The sequence below is a fragment of the Euleptes europaea genome, chromosome 3, assembly GCF_029931775.1.
Source record: "Euleptes europaea isolate rEulEur1 chromosome 3, rEulEur1.hap1, whole genome shotgun sequence".
Taxonomy (NCBI): Eukaryota; Metazoa; Chordata; class Lepidosauria; order Squamata; family Sphaerodactylidae; genus Euleptes; species Euleptes europaea.
In genome coordinates this window covers 29738536-29757093 of record NC_079314.1, presented here as the reverse complement: position 1 = coordinate 29757093, position 18558 = coordinate 29738536, and the positions used below count along the sequence as shown (strand labels likewise).

The 18558-nt window shown below is 45.7% G+C and overlaps 1 protein-coding gene across 1 annotated transcript in view; it reads right to left on the bottom strand.

Moving 5' to 3' along the window:
- The window catches only part of CSMD2 (CUB and Sushi multiple domains 2), a 690555-nt gene that overhangs the window by 270788 nt on the left and 401209 nt on the right, over positions 1-18558 (bottom strand). The window contains exon 11 of the mRNA XM_056846155.1: positions 11734-11837. Coding sequence (XP_056702133.1) covers positions 11734-11837 — 104 coding nt within the window. The remainder of the gene's footprint in view (positions 1-11733; positions 11838-18558) is intronic.

The window sequence follows — 18558 nt, the reverse complement described above, 5'->3', positions numbered from 1 at the left end:
TGGAACCTGGATGCCCTGATCTCATCAGATCTCAGAAGCTAAGCAGGGTCAGCCTGAGTTAGTATTTGGATGGGAGGCCAATAAAGAGAAGAACAAGAAGAAGAGTTGTTTTTATATCACACTTTATTTTTATTGTTATTACGGGCATTGCCCAGAAAATACCCCACTTTTTCTCTAACTGTAAGGAGTCTCAGTGGCTTATAATGACCATCCCTTCCCCTCCCCACAACAGACAGCTTGTGAGGTAGGTGGGGCTGAGACTGCTCTGACAGAACTGTGACTAGCCCAAGGTCACCCAGCAGGGTTCATGTGTAGGATTGGGGAAACCAACCCGGTTCACCAGATTAGAGTCCGCCACTCATGTGGAGGAGTGGGGAATCAATCCCAGTTCTCCAGATTAGAGTCCATCGCTCTTAACCACTACACCATGCTGGTTTTCCCGAAGGTCTAAGGGTTGCTAAGCAGAGGCAGGGAATTGCAAACCACCCGTTTGTCTTTTGCCTTGAAAACCCCATGGCTTAGCAATTTGATGGCAATTTCCATCATTTCCCCCCTTCTGCTGCCAGTATTATTATTTTTTATTATTTCGTTTTCCTCCTTTTTTGTAGTGCTGCCTTTCTGGTGTGTTTGATACAATCGCATCCTGCCAGATGTCAAGAGCATGGCTGAGTACTTGGGATTTGCAATATTCAACATAGGCACGGACAAAGGGGTTTTATACATAATAACAATCTCAGTGGATCATCCTACTGCTGCTGCTGATTCAGCACTGTGGCAACGAGGCCTTTAGAGTGGGTTTCCTTGTACTTCCCCTGCCCCAGCCATTCCTACCCCCAGCACCAAAAAGGGTCTTTCTGTTGTTGTTGTTGTTAAAAAAAGGTAATTAACGTTTCAGCATTAGGGTTGCCAATGTCATTGAAGTCCCTCCCCTCCCCAAACGCCGCCCTCCTCAGGCTCCACCCCCAAAATCTTGCGCCGGTGGTGAAAAGAGACCTGGAAACCCTATAAACTGTTTTTACCCCCCCTCCCAAGACTCCACACAGTAGGGTTGCAAGGTCCCTCTTTGCCACCGGCAGCAGGATTTGGGGGCAGAGCCTGAGGGGGGCGGGGTTTGGGGGAGGGGAGGGACTTCATTGCCACAGAGTCCAATAGCCAAAGCGGCCCTTTTCTCCAGAGGAACTGATCTCTATTGGCTGGAGATCAGTTGTAATAGCAGGAGATCGCCAGCTAGTACCTGGAGGTTGGCAACCCTAACGTGATGGTGAGGATGAACAGTAGAAGGGACTGGTTTGCCTTAGCAGCAAAGAAAATAAGATCTAAGGTTTCCGAAGGAGTTATTAATTGAGTTCTGGTATTGTTTTATCAAAATTAATTATTTTAACGTTGTTTATATTATTGTAGCCCTGACCTGGATGTCCCAGGCTAGCCTGATCTCGTCAGATCTCAGACGCTAAGCAGGGTCAGCCCTGGTTAGTATTTGGATGGGAGACCACCAAGGAAGTCCAGGGTTGCTGTGCAGAGGAAGGCACTGGCAAACCACCTCTGTTAGTCTCTTGCCTTGAAAACCCAGTAAGGGGTCGTCGTAAGTCGGCTGTGACTTGACGGCAGTTTACACACACACACACATATTATTGTAATTGCATTTTAAGGTTGTTTATATTATTGCAATTCCATTTTTACAGCCTGAGTTTTTTATTATGTATATTTATGTTATAATGTGTTATATTTGCTGATGGTGTTTTGCAGTGGCCTATGGCCCTATACAAATAAATTTATTCAGGTAAGCATAAGGGACTGAGGCAAGGAGAAGAGGGCAACATCTCCTGCTGATTTTAACAGAGAGGTGAGAGGAGAAAGAATAATAAGTGGTGTTCAGAATTAGAGTTCAGGATGTTTCAGCTCCCACAAGGCTTTACTGAAGGTGGGGCCCACCACAAGAACTATCCTTTCCAGTTCCTTGGAAATAATAATGTCCAAAACACAGCTGTTCTCAGAGGCGCTTGCCACCCTCCCGGAATGATCTGGATTTCAAATTTGACAAATAATAATAATAATAATTCTTTAAAAAAAAATCAGGGATCATTGCCATATGAAAAGGCTCCATGCTTTTCATGGGGATTATGTTTTCTGCAGATGCGCCTGGGAATCTGACTGGTGACACAGCCCAACGTTTCTCAAAGCCACATGACCCCTCTGTGGGAATTACACGTGAGCCTTGGCACAACCGGGGCAAACACAACAGCAGCACGAAGCGTGGGACCATGCTAATCCCTCCTATTCCACAGGAACGGCTGGTCTTGATATACCCAAGCAGCTATTTTGCATAAGCAATTTTACGGAAAGCATCTGGATTCCCAGGGAGCATCTTGTTCTACAGAAATGCATTAATTTTTAAAGCGAAACTTATCTTCTGTTTTAGCACCCTTCTCTTTTTTTCCTGACAATTTCCCTGGTTTAAAGGGCAGGATAATTAAATAAACACAATTCCCGTGAAAGATAAGCTCGAGGAAAGAACGCCAGCCCTAGCAACTACAGTTGGCAGGGTGTGGAAACTGTTTTCTTACAAATCCCTGGAATTGTAATTCCCAAGAACCCCTGGATAGAGGGGAATGTTGTTGTGCATGTGTCTGTTGTAAAGTCATGTGTCTGTTGTAAAGTCATGTGTCTTTTGTAAAGTCAAAGAGGACCGCAAGATGGACCTGCAGTTCAGGAAAGGAAAATGTCCAGTACTGTAATAATCCCAGCCTTTCGGTGTGTTTAATTAAAACACCTCCTTTTCAAAGGGTGTCTATCTTGAAGCCTCCAAGTTACAGAAGCACTTCATTTAGCCAAATTAAATCCCCATGGGTCTCAAAAGGAATTTTGCTGGCACAGGGTCTCCTGAAGAGCAAGGGTTTCTTGTTAATCTCTCGCAGGCAGGCAATCTCTTTCTTGCTTTCTCTCCCAGGCATGCTGAGCGCTTCGTCTTAACATCTAATGCATCCATCTGTCCATCCATCTTCAAATAAAGACCGTGTCTGGTTACTACTTTGGGTCGAGAGGGAAATTCGTAACGGAATTAGCCTCCCCCATAATTCAGTCTTGGCATAATCTAATGTACTTGTTTTCCCAGGCAGTTGGGTTTAATGTGGTTTGAATGATCGCTTATTATATGCATTTGCAGCCTCAAGGTCATCCCGAGCGTCTGTTTGGACTGGAAAGCATTAGGGGGTTACCTTCCCCCTTTGCCAATGGCTCCCAATCCTCTGGAAGAGCCAGGAGGAATTCAACCATGTGGGCTGAGCAAAGAGCAACCTGTCCTAAGAATTTTTTTAAGCTGTATTCTTCTAATCTTTCAAATGTAGCTTTGTTGTAACTGAGGTGTTCTCCCTCCTCCACACTGTAGAACCTGGGCTGCTTCTTATTGATCTGTGTTATCATAAAGCCTATCAAATCACATGATCAAGCAGAAAGAGCTAAGTGCAAAGCCTTCAAAACAAGATCACTAGACAAACTTAGATCGGGGGGGGGGGGAGTCTATCCCAGCCTCAAAAATGGTCACTTGGGGCAGATGGATGGACATTGCTGACAGAACATGATGTAGAATCATAGAATCATAGAGTTGGAAGGGACCACCAGGATCATCTAGTCCAAACCCCTGCACAATGCAGGAAATTTACAACTACCTCCCCCACACACCCCCAGTGACCCCTACTCCATGCCCAGAAGATGGCCAAGATGCCCTCCCTCTCATGATCTGCCTAAGGTCATAGAATCAGCATTGCTGACAGATGGCCATCTAGCCTCTTCTTAACAACCTCCAGGGAAGGAGAGCTCACCACCTCCCGAGGAAGCCTGTTCCACTGAGGAACTGCTCTGTTAGAAAATTCTTCTTAATGTCTAGATAGAAACTCTGTCATGATGCCATCCCTTTCCCTCCCTTGTGAGTGGAACCACATGAGCACAAAGGGAAGGGGTAAGGTAACTTAACCGGATGATGTCATGACATACTTTTTTTCACCCATGGGTTACACCTGGATTGTGAAGGCCAGTGATGCCAAAACATCCCTTCACAATGTATAATTCTGGCCTCTGGAGCACCCCCCCACACACACACCCTAGGTCTTGCTAAAGCAGGGGTGGGGAATGTCAGGCCCGGGGGCCCTTCATGGGTCCTAGAAGATCTCTAGCTCAGAAGGATCTAAGACTGGCAATCTGTCCCCTCCCACGGACAGAAATAGCCTCTATTCAAGGCGGATGTGAGTTTGTTTTGCTGAGAAAAGGAACCTTTTTTCCCCCTTGCAGAAGAGTTATTAACTATGGAGGTGCTAGGACTGCCCAAGAAACTGTGTTAACCCTTTCCCACCCGGGCCATGGAGTAACGTATTCCCTATGTACTACAAGAGGGCTGGGGGTGGAAGTGGTGACAATGGAGGGGTTAAAGGGGGCAGGGCCAGAATGTGTGTGGGGGGTGAGTTCTTAGCCAGTATGTCCTCATTTCACCCCTGCAGGCAGAGGTAGCAGGAGCCGACTGTAGAATCTGGCTCCAACCATGCGGAGCAGGAGCAACTCTGGCGTATGGCTGGATGGCTACACCTGGCTGGTGCAACAGACCATCCTGTGCCACCAGGTGGGCGAGTGCGCCACTGGTTGGATGCCTGCCCACTTGCCCGCGCGGGGGGTGTCATCTGGGGCAGCTGCCTGCTTGGGGCTTGGTCGGCTAATTTTTAAGTTGATAATTTTGTATGGCCCCCGAATGATGTTATAAATATCCAAATGGCCCTTGGCGTAAAAAAGGTTCCCCACCCCTGTGCTAAAGGATGCTTTACTGGTGAAAACTGTCAGGGATGCTCTAGACTGATCCTGCATTGAGCAGGGCCTCTATGATCTAGGCCAGTGGTTCCCAACCTTTTTTTGACCAGGGACCACAAGGACTTTTTTGTTCAGTGCAGGGACCCCAAGGTTCAAAATAAAAATTCCGAGAATTTTGAAAATAAACTTTAATCATAACTGTTAGTTAAACATTAAGCTTAGAATAATATTTAAATATATATTTTATAATAGAGAACTTTTAATTGAAAATATTAATTTATTATGGGTTTATAACTTTGTTTCGTGGACCTTAATTTAGCTCTCACAGACCCCTGGGGGTCCACGGACCCCTGGTTGGGAACCAGTGCTCTAGGCTGATCCTGCACTGACTAGATGGCCTGTATGGCCCCTTCCAACTCTATGATTCTATAAATCCATGCTGCTGCTCTATAGCTGCCGCCGTAGTTGATCTGCATCGAGGCGCATCTGTAACAATCCTTGACCCAAACAATTCACTAGGGTCAGACAGGCCCCTCCAGTTTTGTTATGTGGGAGTTTTGCACACACAAAGTGCCAAGTTTTTTGTTCCATTTCAGAGATTCTCTGTGGGTTCCTTGGGCTTCTTTCATACAGGCTCTTTGGCTTCTGAAGGCAAACATATTTTTTTAAAAAAGGTTTCACACATCTGAAGGTTAAAAGGCTGTCCTGCCCTCAGTTAAGGAAGCCTTAATACAGGTATTCCAAAACCTGTTCTGATCTCATTTGTTGCTGTTGTTACACTTTATCCTTAAGGTGTACAAGGCCTTTTTTTTTTTCCAATCCATTTGCCTTCTGAAGCAAAAGCAGGTTAAAGAGCTGGTATTTTGCTACTCATTAGGTTAGGAAAGCTCTAACCTGGATGGCCCAGGCTAGCCCAGCCTCAGCAGATCTCAGAAGCTAAGCAAAGTCGGCCCTGGTTAGTACTTGGATGGCAGACCATCAAGGAAGTCCAGGGTTGCCTTGCAAAGGTAGGCAATAGCAAACCATCTCTACTCCTCTCTTGCCTTTAAAACACTACGGAGGTACCATAAGTCAACTGAGACTTGATGGCAAAAAAAAAAAAAAAAACGTTAGGAAAAACATTAAAGACTTCTCTCCCCACTGAAGCAAAGCTTCCAGTCCTCACCTAATGGATACAGTTCAAGAGAGAGAGACCATAGCTGGCAGACTGCATAGTGCTTTTTCCTGGAATGGAACTAGTGCATGCTCAAGAAGAAGAGTTGCTTTTTATATGCCAACTTTCTCTACCACTTAAGGGAGACTCAAACTGGCTTACAATCACCTTCCTTTCCCTTCCCCACAACAGACAGCCTGTGAGGTAGGTGGGGCTGAGAGAACTGTGACTGGCCTAAGGTCAACCCAGCTGGCTTCATGTGTAGGAGTTGGGAAACAAATCCAGTTCACCAGATGGGCCTCCGCCGCTCATGTGGAGGAGTGGGGAATCAAACCTGGTTCTCCAGATCAGACTCCACCGCTCCAAACCCCCGCTCTTAACCACTACACCATGCTGCCTCTCAAGAATTGTCTTAAGTTTGTTTGTGCATAGATAGCATCTCAGTGTGTGAGATAAAGTTCTGTGTAAACGAAGGAGGAAATCTTCAATTCTGCAGTTTGACAAAAGTCACTGACATAAGAGAGACATTGTCCTGGCTACTGAACGTGGAAACAAGCCTTTCCGTTTCTCCTCACGTGCATATTCATTTGCACTAAAATAATGTCTTAAAAGCCTTGCAATATAATTCTGTGCTTGCTCTAAAATTCCACTGTGCTCAACAGAGGTTCCTCCCAGGGGAAGTAAACCCCGTGAATTCAGTGAAACTTAAATCCTAGGATTAGGCTGTTACTAAAAAGCATCTTCCCCCACACCCGAAGAGAAATGATAAACTTTTATCTAATGCACAGCAACACAATCGTATGCATACAAACAAAAAATGATATTTTGTCTTTTATGAAGGAAACATGAAAAAGCATTTACATTTTAAAAAATCCTGAATGCAGCTTGTTTCTGTCTCCGTACTCTTTAAATAACTTATTTATCCATGATAATTTATTTGTAGAAAGCAGGAAAAAAGAGCTTCAGCCACCATCTATGCTCTGCCAAAGTGTAAACGATGTATGTAGGGAAAATAATGCACAATGTGTTGTCTCTGACACATAGACATTGGTTTTGATGGTAGAAGAGGAACAATACAAAGCAAACCAATGAAAGGCGACATCTAGAGCTTAAAGAAAGCAATCCTAACAAAAAAAAAATGCTAATAGCAATGGGTTCAGATGTGCTTAATAAGGAATGTGTGGGTTTGCCCCCTAAGGAAGATTTTTTTGTGTGCTGACAAGTGACAGTTGACTTATAGAGACCCTGTGGGGTTTTCAAGGCAAGAGACATTCGGAGGTGGTTTGCCATTGCCTGCCTCTGCGTCATGACCCTGGTGTTCCTTGGAGGTCGCCCATCCAAATACTACCCAGGGCCGACCGTGCTTAGCTTCTGAGATCTGACGAGACCAGGCTAGCCTGGGGGTATCCAGATCAGGGCCTAAGGGAGATAGCAAGTGACAAAAAAGAAAGTACAAGAAAGTATATTAAAAATAGGGGTGTGTTGTAAACCACAAATTAAAAACACCACCAGAATATACAATATGAAAAAGTGGCATGCATACAACTATAAACAATATTCAATTTACCAATAACAAGTGTAAAAAATGCACAGACAATGGGCAGTATAAATGTATAAATATATAATACATCAAAAAGGAGTTAAAAATCGTGACAGACTGCCAGCCAAACTCTTCATCAGACCATTCCCGTGTTGTCCTGCCTATTCGGATCGTTTACTATTTTCAAACAAGCCACTAGATCAAAAGAGGAGCCAAAAAAAGATCTCTCATTCAGCCTGTTTAAGATGCAAAGTTACATCAGCTGGCTGACTTGTAGCTTACAATACACTCCTGTTTTTTATATGCCTTCTTGTACTTTTGTGTATTATTTTTGCATTCCTTGAGTTTTTTCTTGTTTTCTCAGAAAACCAGCCACAACTGCGTAGTGTCCTTCTTGCATGTGATTTGCTCCACGGTAACGTTCGGATAGCCCAGGCTAGCTTGATCTCGTCAGGTGTCAGAAGTGAAGTACTTGGATGGGGGACCACCAATGAACTCCAAGGTCGCTACGTAGAGGCAAGCAATGGCAAACCACCACTGTTTGTCTCTTGCCTTGAAAACCTTATGGGGTTTCCCATCAGTCAGCTGTGACTTGACGGCGCTTTCTACCACCAACATTTGGGTTGCATACAACAAGAACAAGGAGGCAATGTATTACTGGGAATCCGATGTATACTGTAACTACAAACTCCTTAATACTGATCACGTTTTTTAAAAGTGAACTGCATACACATTCCCATTCTGGTTTGTTCCAAGGAGAATGTTGATCGGAGAGACATTTGGCAGCATCCCTAGTATTTGCTAGCACAATAGATCAAAGAACCAGGCTACCCGGCAGGTTTGCATTCTGACTGCTCAACAGTTCTCAGCCATGCCCATGATGCCTGCATAGTTCTGTCCCTCTGTCTTCCTTCAAGGGTTCCTCAAAACCCACCTTTCCTGCAAAACCTTGCCCCCGACCCCTGAAACAAAGCCTTAAGGATGTACAACAGCATCTGGTCAATTCCCTTCTTTGTCTCACTGTGTCTCCTCCACTTCCAGCTATGTGTTCCTCTTTGTTGCTCCTTTCTCAAAACCTCCGACTGCACTCCCCATCGCCAACGTTTACATTGTCCCGGGGTGTTCATTCTTCTCTCTTTCTGCACATATACTCCACAATAACAACTTGCATTCCATTTCTGAACTTTGCACGCCATCTGACTTTCATTAGTGCTGGTGCAAAGTCTTATAATGGGGGGGGGCGGGTGGGTTCAAAATGGTGAACTCAGGAGTATGACCCCAGCTCATTAGGAGCCGAGCCCAATCCAAGTTTGTGCCTGGTTCGTAATGAGCTCGACTGACTCAGCCCCAGACCTCCGGTTAAGAAGAAGAAGCAGAAGAGTTGGTTTTTATACCTTGCTTTTCTCTACCTTGTGTGTGTGTGTGTGTGTGTGTTAAGTGCCATCAAGTCGTTTCCGACTCATGGCAACCCTATGAATCAATGTCCTCCAAAATGCCCTATCCTTAACAGCCTTGCTCAGATCTTGCAAGTTGAGGGCCGTGGCTTCCTTTATAGAATCAATCTATCTCTTGTTGGGTCTTCCTATTTTCCTGCTGCCTTGAACTTCTCCTAGCATGATTGTCTTTTCCAGTGACTCTTCTCTTCTCATAATATGTCCAAAGTACGACAGCCTCAGTTTAGTCATTTTAGCTTCTAGGGTCAGTTCAGGCTTGATTTGATCTAAAACCCACTGATTAGTTTTTTTCGCGGTCCAGGGTATCCGTAACACTCTCCTCCAACACCACATTTCAAAGGAGTTTACTTTCTTCCTGTCAGCTTTCTTCATTGTCCAGCTCTCACACCCATACATAGTAATAGGGAATACAATGGCATGAATTAACCTGATATTGGTTGACACATCCTTACACTTCAGAATCTTTTCTAGCTCCTTCACAACTGCCCTTCCCAGTCTCAATCTCCTTCTGATTTCTTGGCTGCAGTCTCCCTTTTGGTTGATGATGGTTTGGTTTCTCTACCTTAAGGAGTCTCAAAGCGGCTCACAATCACAATCCCTTCCTCTCCCCACAACAGACACCTTGTGAGCTAGGTGGTGCTGAGAGTGTCAGGAGAGAACTGTGACTGGCCCAAGGTCACCCAGCAGGCTTCATGCGGAGGAGTGGGGAATCAAACCCGGTTTACCAGATTAGAGTCCACGACTCTTAACCACTACACCATGCTGGCTCTCACCCAAACCTACCCACACAAAAGTAGCGAAGGAGGGTGAGGCATCACATCTGCAGTGGCCTTAGTCCTAAGGGATCCACTACTAACAGCAACTGTTGCCTTTGATTTTTTTATTCTTCCTGGCTCAACAGCCTGAGCCAAGAAGAACTGCAAGTGATATTCTGGGGCTTTCCTATGGCAATTGATGCTTCCAGGTATGTGCCCCCATTTTAAACTCCAACGTGACCAATGGATCACTCCTATTTTAACGAAATCACCTGCCACCGTTAACAGGCGATAAAATAGTCCCCTTTTTGCTGGTGGATAGAGATCCAAGTATAACACCGACAGTGATGAAGTATCTCTCCACCATATTTTCCTTAAAGAAATAGGGGGGAAAAAACCCTCCCCATTAACTGCTCAAGACCTGTGGGTCATGGGAGCTTGAAAAGAAAGGAAGCTTCCAGGTATGTTCAGGAATCTCCACTGCTGCTGGGATGTCTACAAGCTTAAGGATGAGGTCTCCTGTGTTGCCGGGCCTTGGTCAAAAGCGGGAAAGCACATCGCTAAGCGTGACGGCGCAGTTCCTCAAAGTATCTTAAGTTGTAATGAGTCCCCGTCTCTTCTCTTGCAAAGCCTTTTACATACAGGATCACTCCCCTGTATGTTCCACGGGGTTTTCAAGACGGCGATGCTCCGCCAGGCACGTGGTTGAGGACTTTCGGCTGCTCTATTACATCCACCAGTCACCGGGCAGACCCCCCCCCTTCTATATACCCCCCTCAGTCTCACTCCCCACTTACTTTGCAGATGGTCTGTTAGTCTCAGGAGTCACTTCTGCTGGGAGCTTTATGGCACCATTATTGTTATTTATTGTTTGATAGAGTTTGAGTTTTCGTAACCATTCTTGGTGTTAACTGTATATATGACTTGTAGTTACCCGCACTGAGCCCCGTTGTAGTGGGGGAGGTGGGATATAAATAGGGTTGCCAGGTCCCTCTTCGCCACCGGCGGGATGTTTTTGGGGTGGAGACTGAGGAGGGCGGGGCTTGGGGAGGGAGTTCAATGCCATAGAGTCCAATTGCCCTAGCAGCCATTTTCTCCAGGTGAACTGATCCCTATTGGGTGGAGATCAGTTGTAATAGCGGGGGATCTCCAGCTACTACCTGGAGGTTGGCTACCCTAGATATAAATCCAAATGTAAATAAATAAATAAAAGATTCTAAGCCAAAATCCAGCCTCGCACATATGCTTGTTTGTTCACACAACTTTGCCATGACATGCAAAAAAGGAAGAACCCTACAGATTGTGTACAGGAAACCAGGGACAAGAGAGTTTCTCCTCCTCATCAATACAGTAAGACTTGATTCAAGCAAAGTGGGAGACAGCTGTTTAGAAGCAGAAGAAAACGAGGTACAGACATTTTATATATAAATAAAATAAGAGTGAACTGCCCCCTTTTTTTCTCTGTATGGCAGGTCTTCCTGGTGGCCACCCCCTCTCACAGCTCCCCTAATCCCAAGTGTACAGACAGTGCAATGTACATTTCCATGTCACAGCCTAATACCAAGCAGGCGCCACATCACATTCATTGCACAAGTTAGAGCCTGATATAACAGATAGCAAAAGATGGCACAGAACCAGCAGCCGCTGGGAATCACTGGCTAAGGGTCACCAGAGAGCTGACGCCATGGCTCAGTGCTTCAGGGGGACCAGTGATGGAATGCCAAGGCAGGAGGGAAGGCATGCTCTGCCTGCACCCCCCCAATTATTTACACTTTTCTATCAGGCCCAAGGGAACGAACTCTTCCATTTAGGCCGGCGACCATTTATCATATACTACAAGTCTCTGATCTTAGTACCTCTCTCCCAAAGGAATGGCTATTTAAATAGCCTCCAGTTCCTCTTTCCGTGCCAACAAATTATTCTCTGTACAGAAAGTCAGCTTATGCATGCTGCCAAGATGTCCGAGCGGCATGCAGGGAATAAGGTATATGCATACGGTACGACCCGCATGCGCCGCCGTCGAAAGCGTGACCTACTTACACGTAAAGCACGCTCTTCTGGTCGCCAACTTGCCCTCCGTCTCCCACGGTCAGCGTGTCGTATCCTCTCTCCAAGTCAAATTCTTCGAAGGTGAGCTTGATGACCTAGCGAAGACATATAGAATTAGCACGAAAGGGAGAATTGCCTGAAATGTCAGGGAGGAACCAGATGAATGGGAGAACTGGACACAGGGAGCAAATGCTAGTGTGGAGTGCTGAGCTTGGGAGGTTACACACCCCTATACATTTCACATCCCGAGTCGACATTATCTGGGTGGCACGGACCAAACCAGTCCCTTGCATAAAGTTCTATCGCATAAAGTTGCTGTGAATATGGACAGACGTGCCCTGAATTCGGTGCTATAGGAAGCAATCAATGGCAATCACTGCTCAGGAAGACAACTTGATTCAATTTCCCCAAAATATACACAAGCTACACATGCCACCTCAACCAGCAATATTGGGCTCCACCCTAACATTCCACATTCCATTGTTAAATTGTGGAACACCCTGCCCCAGGATGTGGTGATGGCTGCCAACTTGGAAGGCTTTAAGAGGGGAGTAGACATATTCATGGAAGATAGGACATATTCATGGATAGGACATATTCATGGCTATTAGTCAAAATGAATACTAGTCATAATAGGACATATTCATGGCTACTAGTCAAAATGAATGCTAGTCACGATGCATACCTATTCTCTCTAGTATCCGAGGAGCATGTTTATTATACTAGGTGCTGTGGAAGGCAGGATAATGCTGCTACAGTCATCTTGCTTGTGGGCTTCGTAGAGGCACCTGGTTGGCCACTGTGTAAACAGATGGCTGGACTTGATGGACCTTGGTCTGATCCAGTATGGCTTTTCTTATGTTCACACCCATAGCCCAGTGAGCAAAGTGGCCTCTGTGGTGTCAGCAGGGCCCACTTGGCTTGGACCGAGTCTGCAGTGACTACGGCAAAGGGTGACCGCTGGGCGAGCCTACAACCCGTTGTCACAGCCCAGGTTCAAGTTCAGCATTCCCTGCAATTCTGGCAATGCTGCAGAGACCCCATGGCCCAGCTTGACCCTAGCCACCAGGGGCCTTCTGGGGCGGCAGCCCAGCAGGAGTATTCCCAGGAAGTAAAAGAGCCAGTCTGCCCTCGTCAGTCATCGAGGATAACTGCCAGCTCAGCATCTTCTTTCTGTTACAAAAGATGAAGCAACTGCTTTACCTAATGTACTTAAAAGAAGCATCATCAGAACAAGTGTGTTCAGGTGTACCTCTGCATGCTTGTGGATGACTGCAGTTGGAAGGAAATGAGACCCTGCTTTTTTGTTCTTAACGTTATACCCTACCATGGAGCCATAGGGGGAACCTTAACTTACTTAAATTGACGAAGGACTCACTCATTTTGATAATCAGGAGTCTAGTGGCACCTTGAAGATATATTCCCAGAATAAGACGACAGTCTAGGGCAGCAGATCCAGATCTCTTGAAACGAGCTCCAAACTATGGAACCTTCAGCTGCAATAATATTTTGCTGATCTTTAAGTTGACACTAGACTCCTGTTTGTTTTCCCTGAGACAGATGAAGGCAGCCACTGCTCTGGAGTCATTCCAATGACGCTTGGCACAGAAGACTTTCCCAGTGGATTGTGCCTCCAATTAATCAGTGGGAGGCAACGATGCCATCTGGAACTTTTGCCTTGGGTACCAAGATGTCTTGAGGTAGCCCTAGAATGAGACCATCCTTAAGATGACCAGAGGTGTGTTGCTGGAATTAATCAAAGATCACATCAAGGGAAGACAGGCACTTGTGATGATGACACTAGGCTATTAAGAAGAAGAAGAAAAGATGACGACAACAACTTTGATATAGTTAACTGAATACGGACTATCAAAGATGGTGCTATATTAATCCATTTTATTGGCTTAGGAGACCACAAGTTACTTGGCATGCATCCTTTGTCAAACAGTTTCTGTGCTTGTCTCAGGCCTTAGATTGTAGAAAGTCACAATACTCCTTCAAGGTTGGTCAGAATGAAACCTCACTGGTTACTGCTGCCTATTGAAGAAGCCCTTTTGGAATTTAGGTAAGGGCGAGAAAGGAAGGATAATTTTACAAATAACTGGAAAGCCACTGTTTTTGGGGAAAATATAAGATCTGGCCAAAGTATTTTAAATGATATTCTTCTCCATTGACTTATTCTACGTATTTTAATGGAAATAAACTGCGATGCAGGCGAGGGAAGATGGTATGGTATATCCCGATCTTGTCAGATCGCAGAAGCTAAGGAGTGTCGTTACTTGGATGGGAGACCACCAAGGAAAGCCCTGCAGGGGAAGGCAACGACAAACCACCTCCCCTTCCCACTTGCCTTGAAAGCCCCTTGCTTGGGTCGCTGTGAGTTGTGACTCGACGGCACTTACATACATAAACTGTGATGCAGACATCGTTCACTGCTTACTTGTGTCTTCATTCTTTCTTGCATCTGTGACTCAAGTTGTGATGTAAATATCAACCGCGATATTGCTCTGTTTGCTTTAATGATAACCAGTGCAATAGATATTTGGGAACAATAACAAAAAAAAAGCCTTTGGGTAGAACAGAGGAGTTCATGTCAGGAACACCGGGCATCTGCTAGTGTTAGGTTGTAGGCTTCCTGCTCCTTTATCTTTCTTACGTCTTTAAGTGAACAGAACACCGCTACTATAGCTAAAGAACATATTTCTCTCTCTAAAAAACAGGCTATATTTGAAAGTGCCTCCAAAAGTGGAAGACCCCCCAACAGGCTGGATACCCACCAATGTCTTGGGATCATCCAGGTCTCCAGCAGGATGAGACCTCTGCGTTGGTGTGGTGGGTCACTCTGGGTTGCAGAGGAGGGAAACTTCTGACTGTTCTGACAGGAAACGCCTGACAGTTCAGCTCACTTCTTGCTCACCTGTAGTGATCAGTAGGGTTGCCAACCTCCAGGTACTAGATGGAGATCTCCTGCTCTTATAAGTGATCTCCAGCCGATAGAGATCAATTCCCCTGGAGAAAATGGCCGCTTTGGCAATTGAACTCTATGGCATTGAAGTCCCCTCCCCTCTCCAAACCCCACCCTCCTTAGGCTCTGCCGCTGGTGGTGAAGAAGAACCTGGCAACCCTAGTGATCAGCTGTTTGGCTGTTTGCAACCTGTGCTTGTATATTCGCAGAAACAGGCTGCTTGCAGCCGTCAGCGGCCGACTCCCAGTTGAATTGGCTTCTGATCCCCTGCTGGGCAAATTTTGCTCTGCACCCAGCAAAGTTTTTTTACTGGGAGGAGGCGGTTAGGAGCCAAGTCCAAGCCAATCGGCTGGAAGTCGAGTTGTTCTGATCTCCCATCATGGAGACTTTGCTTCCTTCAGACTGCAGAGATGCAGAATTTACTTGTGGGGGGGAGGTGTGATCTGAAGCCCAGCTAATTTCTCCTTCTCTTCTCCCCACCTGAAGCTGATGGCTCGGGCTTCAGAGAAAAAGACAGGAAGCAGCTCCGTCTCTTCTTTCTTTTTGCAACGCAAAGGTCAGAAGCACTGCATCTGACCCTGCCCAGCTTGGAAAAGGGGAGAAGAGAAGCAAGTAGGGTTGCTGGGTCCCTCTTTGCCACCGGTGAGAGGTTTTTGGGGTGGAGCCTGAGTAGAGCGTTGTTCCGGGGGGAGGGGAGGGACTTCAATGCCATAGAATCCAATGGCCAAAGCGGCCATTTTCTCCAGGTGAACTGACCTCTATCGGCTGGAGATCAGTTGTAATAACAGGATATCTCCAGCTAGTACCTGGAGGTTGGCAACTCTACAAGCAAGCAATGCAGACATTAAATATGTTGCTTCTGTCCTCCTGCAGCATTAGCTTCTGTCACGGGCAGCTGCAAACATAGTGTCCGGCAGCTAGCTGTTGGAATTGCATGATGCAATCTGAACATATCCCCAATCGACTCACTTGTGTCGAACAAGGTAAGTTAGTCTGTGGAACAGATCCACCGAAAAATCTGTGGCACCCCTATGAGTGGAGACGGGGCCCAATAGGATTGCCAAGTTCCTCTTCTCATCCGGCGGGAGGCTTTCGTGTTTAAGCGGAAAGTTTAGTACCGGAAGTGCCGCCTCGCAAAGGGCCTTTACCTCTTAGTTTGAGTGGTAAAGGGGCCGTTGCGAGGCAGAACTTCCGGTTCTAAACCGTAAGTGCCGCACGAGGTATGCACACGCGCATGCACGTTTGCCCACTGACCCTCAGGTGGTCGGCGGGCAGAGTGGGCAATTGCTGGGGGTTTCCCCACCACCAGCGGGCACCTGGCAACCCTAGGGCCCAAGCATCATTTCTCTGCAGCCAGTACAAACATCTACCACATTAGCCCACTCTAGGGCTGCCAATCTCCAGGTACTAGCTGGAGATCTCCTGCTCTTACAAATGATCTCCAGCCAATAGAGATCAGTTCCCCTGGAGAAAATGGCCACTTTGGCAATTGGACTCTATGGCATTGAAGCCCCTCCCTTCCCCAAACCCCACCCTTCTCAGGCTCCGCCCCAAAACCTCCCGCTGGTGGCAAAGAGGGACCTGGCAACCCTAGGTTAAGAGCGGTGGTTTGGAGCGGTGGACTCTAATCTGGAGAACCAGGTTTAATTCCCCACTCCTCCTAGGGTTGCCAACCCCCAGGTAATAACTGGAGATCTCCTGCTATTACAACTGATCTCCAGACTATAGAGATCAGTTCACTGGGAGAAAATGGCTGCTTTGGTCATTGGACTCTATGACATTGAAGTCCCTCCCCTCCCCAAACCCCGCCCTCCTCAGGCTCCGCCCCAGAAACCTCCCACCGGTGGTGAAGAAGGATCTGGCAACCTCTCCCTCACACACACTTCTGTTTTCTTTCTGAAATATCGTTCTTGGGCCCAAAGCAGAGGAGGAATCCTGGCATACATCCCCATCAAAGCAGCCTTAAAAAAACCTTCCAATGTTTCCTCCAGCTGCCTTCTTTTCTGACAAAAAGGTTCTGTGTTGACACAACAACGGAAACGCACAAAAAGCATTGGCACCGCACAAGTAATTGCCTATTAATTGAAACCAGCGAACACATATCGTGCGGCACATTTAATAAACCACACTAGTCATTTAACCTCAGCCGCCAAATGAAAGACTTGTTTCCTAAATGAAGATAAAGGAGTTTATATTTATTCATAAGCTGTGTGTGTGTGTAGGAGGGAGTGTAAGTAGCACCATGTATCTATCTCAAAATCAAATCTTGTTCAAACATGGCTTTGTCCTGTACCTTTACCTGTATCTTATTGCTATTTCCATCCAAGGTGTATAAAGTCTGAGGTGCTTACTACAACTATGTATCCACCTGTGCTAAAAGTATTGTTAAAAACCATGTAATGATAAAATAATGTAATTAATCCAAAGAACAAAGGGTTGTTAAGTGGCACACATCATTAGTTAAAGCAGTCATTCAAGTAAACTGCATTTTAACGAGTCTGACCCTAATTAAACAGCTAATTACATTTTAGTACACTGTAGACCATAACCTTGTTGCATAGGAACAAGCTTCCGGAGCGCAAGATTTATATATTCTTTCCTTCTCCCCTCCCACAACCTCCCCCTTGACCTAGATTTTTTTTTTTTTACTTTTAGTTAAAGATTGAAATTATTTAATGAGTCATTAAATAACAAGAGACCTTCTGGCAAATATAGATAAATGAATAGCATTCTTTTTTTTGGTTTTTTTTTAAAAGTCATAGAAAACAGACCGCAAAGGCAAAGCTTTTAATGAGATCTGCGGGTAAATTAAGTGAAATGGGTGATGACAGGTTTAGAAAAGTCAGCCGACTGCTCATCTGGGAGAGGGAAGGATCACCTCCCGGTGAGCGAGCATGGGAAAATCACAAATGTTTTTCCCCCTCCCCTGTTTAGGCCAGTTGACTAAACTATTAAAGGTAATAAAACATTTTGGGCGACTAACTTGTAAGGCTGAACTGTGCTAAACTTCACACAGCTGAGAAGCTTGATCCCAAAGGATTTTTTTTTTTTAATGTACGATCTCATGAAGCAGTCTTCGTGACTTGATGGACTTCTCTTGGTGTGTAAGTGTGCAAGAATTTGAACTTTGTCCGGTGAGATCTGCTTTACCCCCAAAAAACATTCAATCATGTACTTTTAACTACTCAAATATTTCAAAGCATCTACATTCAAGTCATATTAGGCAAAGTGAGAAATTATTTTGTACCCCCTGATCTCCATCAAGAAGAAGAAGAGCAAGAAGAAAAAGAAGAAGAAGAATTGGTTTTTATATGCTGACTTTCTCTACCACTTAAGGAAGAATCAAACCTGCTTACAATCACCTTCCCTTCCCCTCCCCACAACAAACACCCTGTGAGGTAGGTGGGGCTGAGAGTGACTAGCCCAAGGTCACCCAGCTGGCTTTGAGTGTAGGAGTGGGGAAACAAATCCAGTTCACTAGATTAGCCTCCGCCGCTCATGTGGAGGAGTGGGGAATCAAACCCGGTTCTCCAGATCAGAGACCGCCAAGGAAGACTGGGGTTGCTATGCAGAGGAAGGCAATGGCAAATCACCTCTGCTCCCCTCTTGCCTTGAAAACCCCATGGGTGTCATCATAAGTCAGTTGTGACTTTATGATTAATTGACAATTATGATAATTAATTGATAATTATGTTAACGATGATGATACTAATAATAGAGAAAGGACAGAAGGTTCAGCAGCCTAATAGGCAGGAGTGCTATATTGCTATGCAGAGTTCTAAGGAAGAAATGGGCAACAATTCTAACTTCACCTTTCTGGGGAAGGATTCGGGATTCTTGCCTGCTCATGT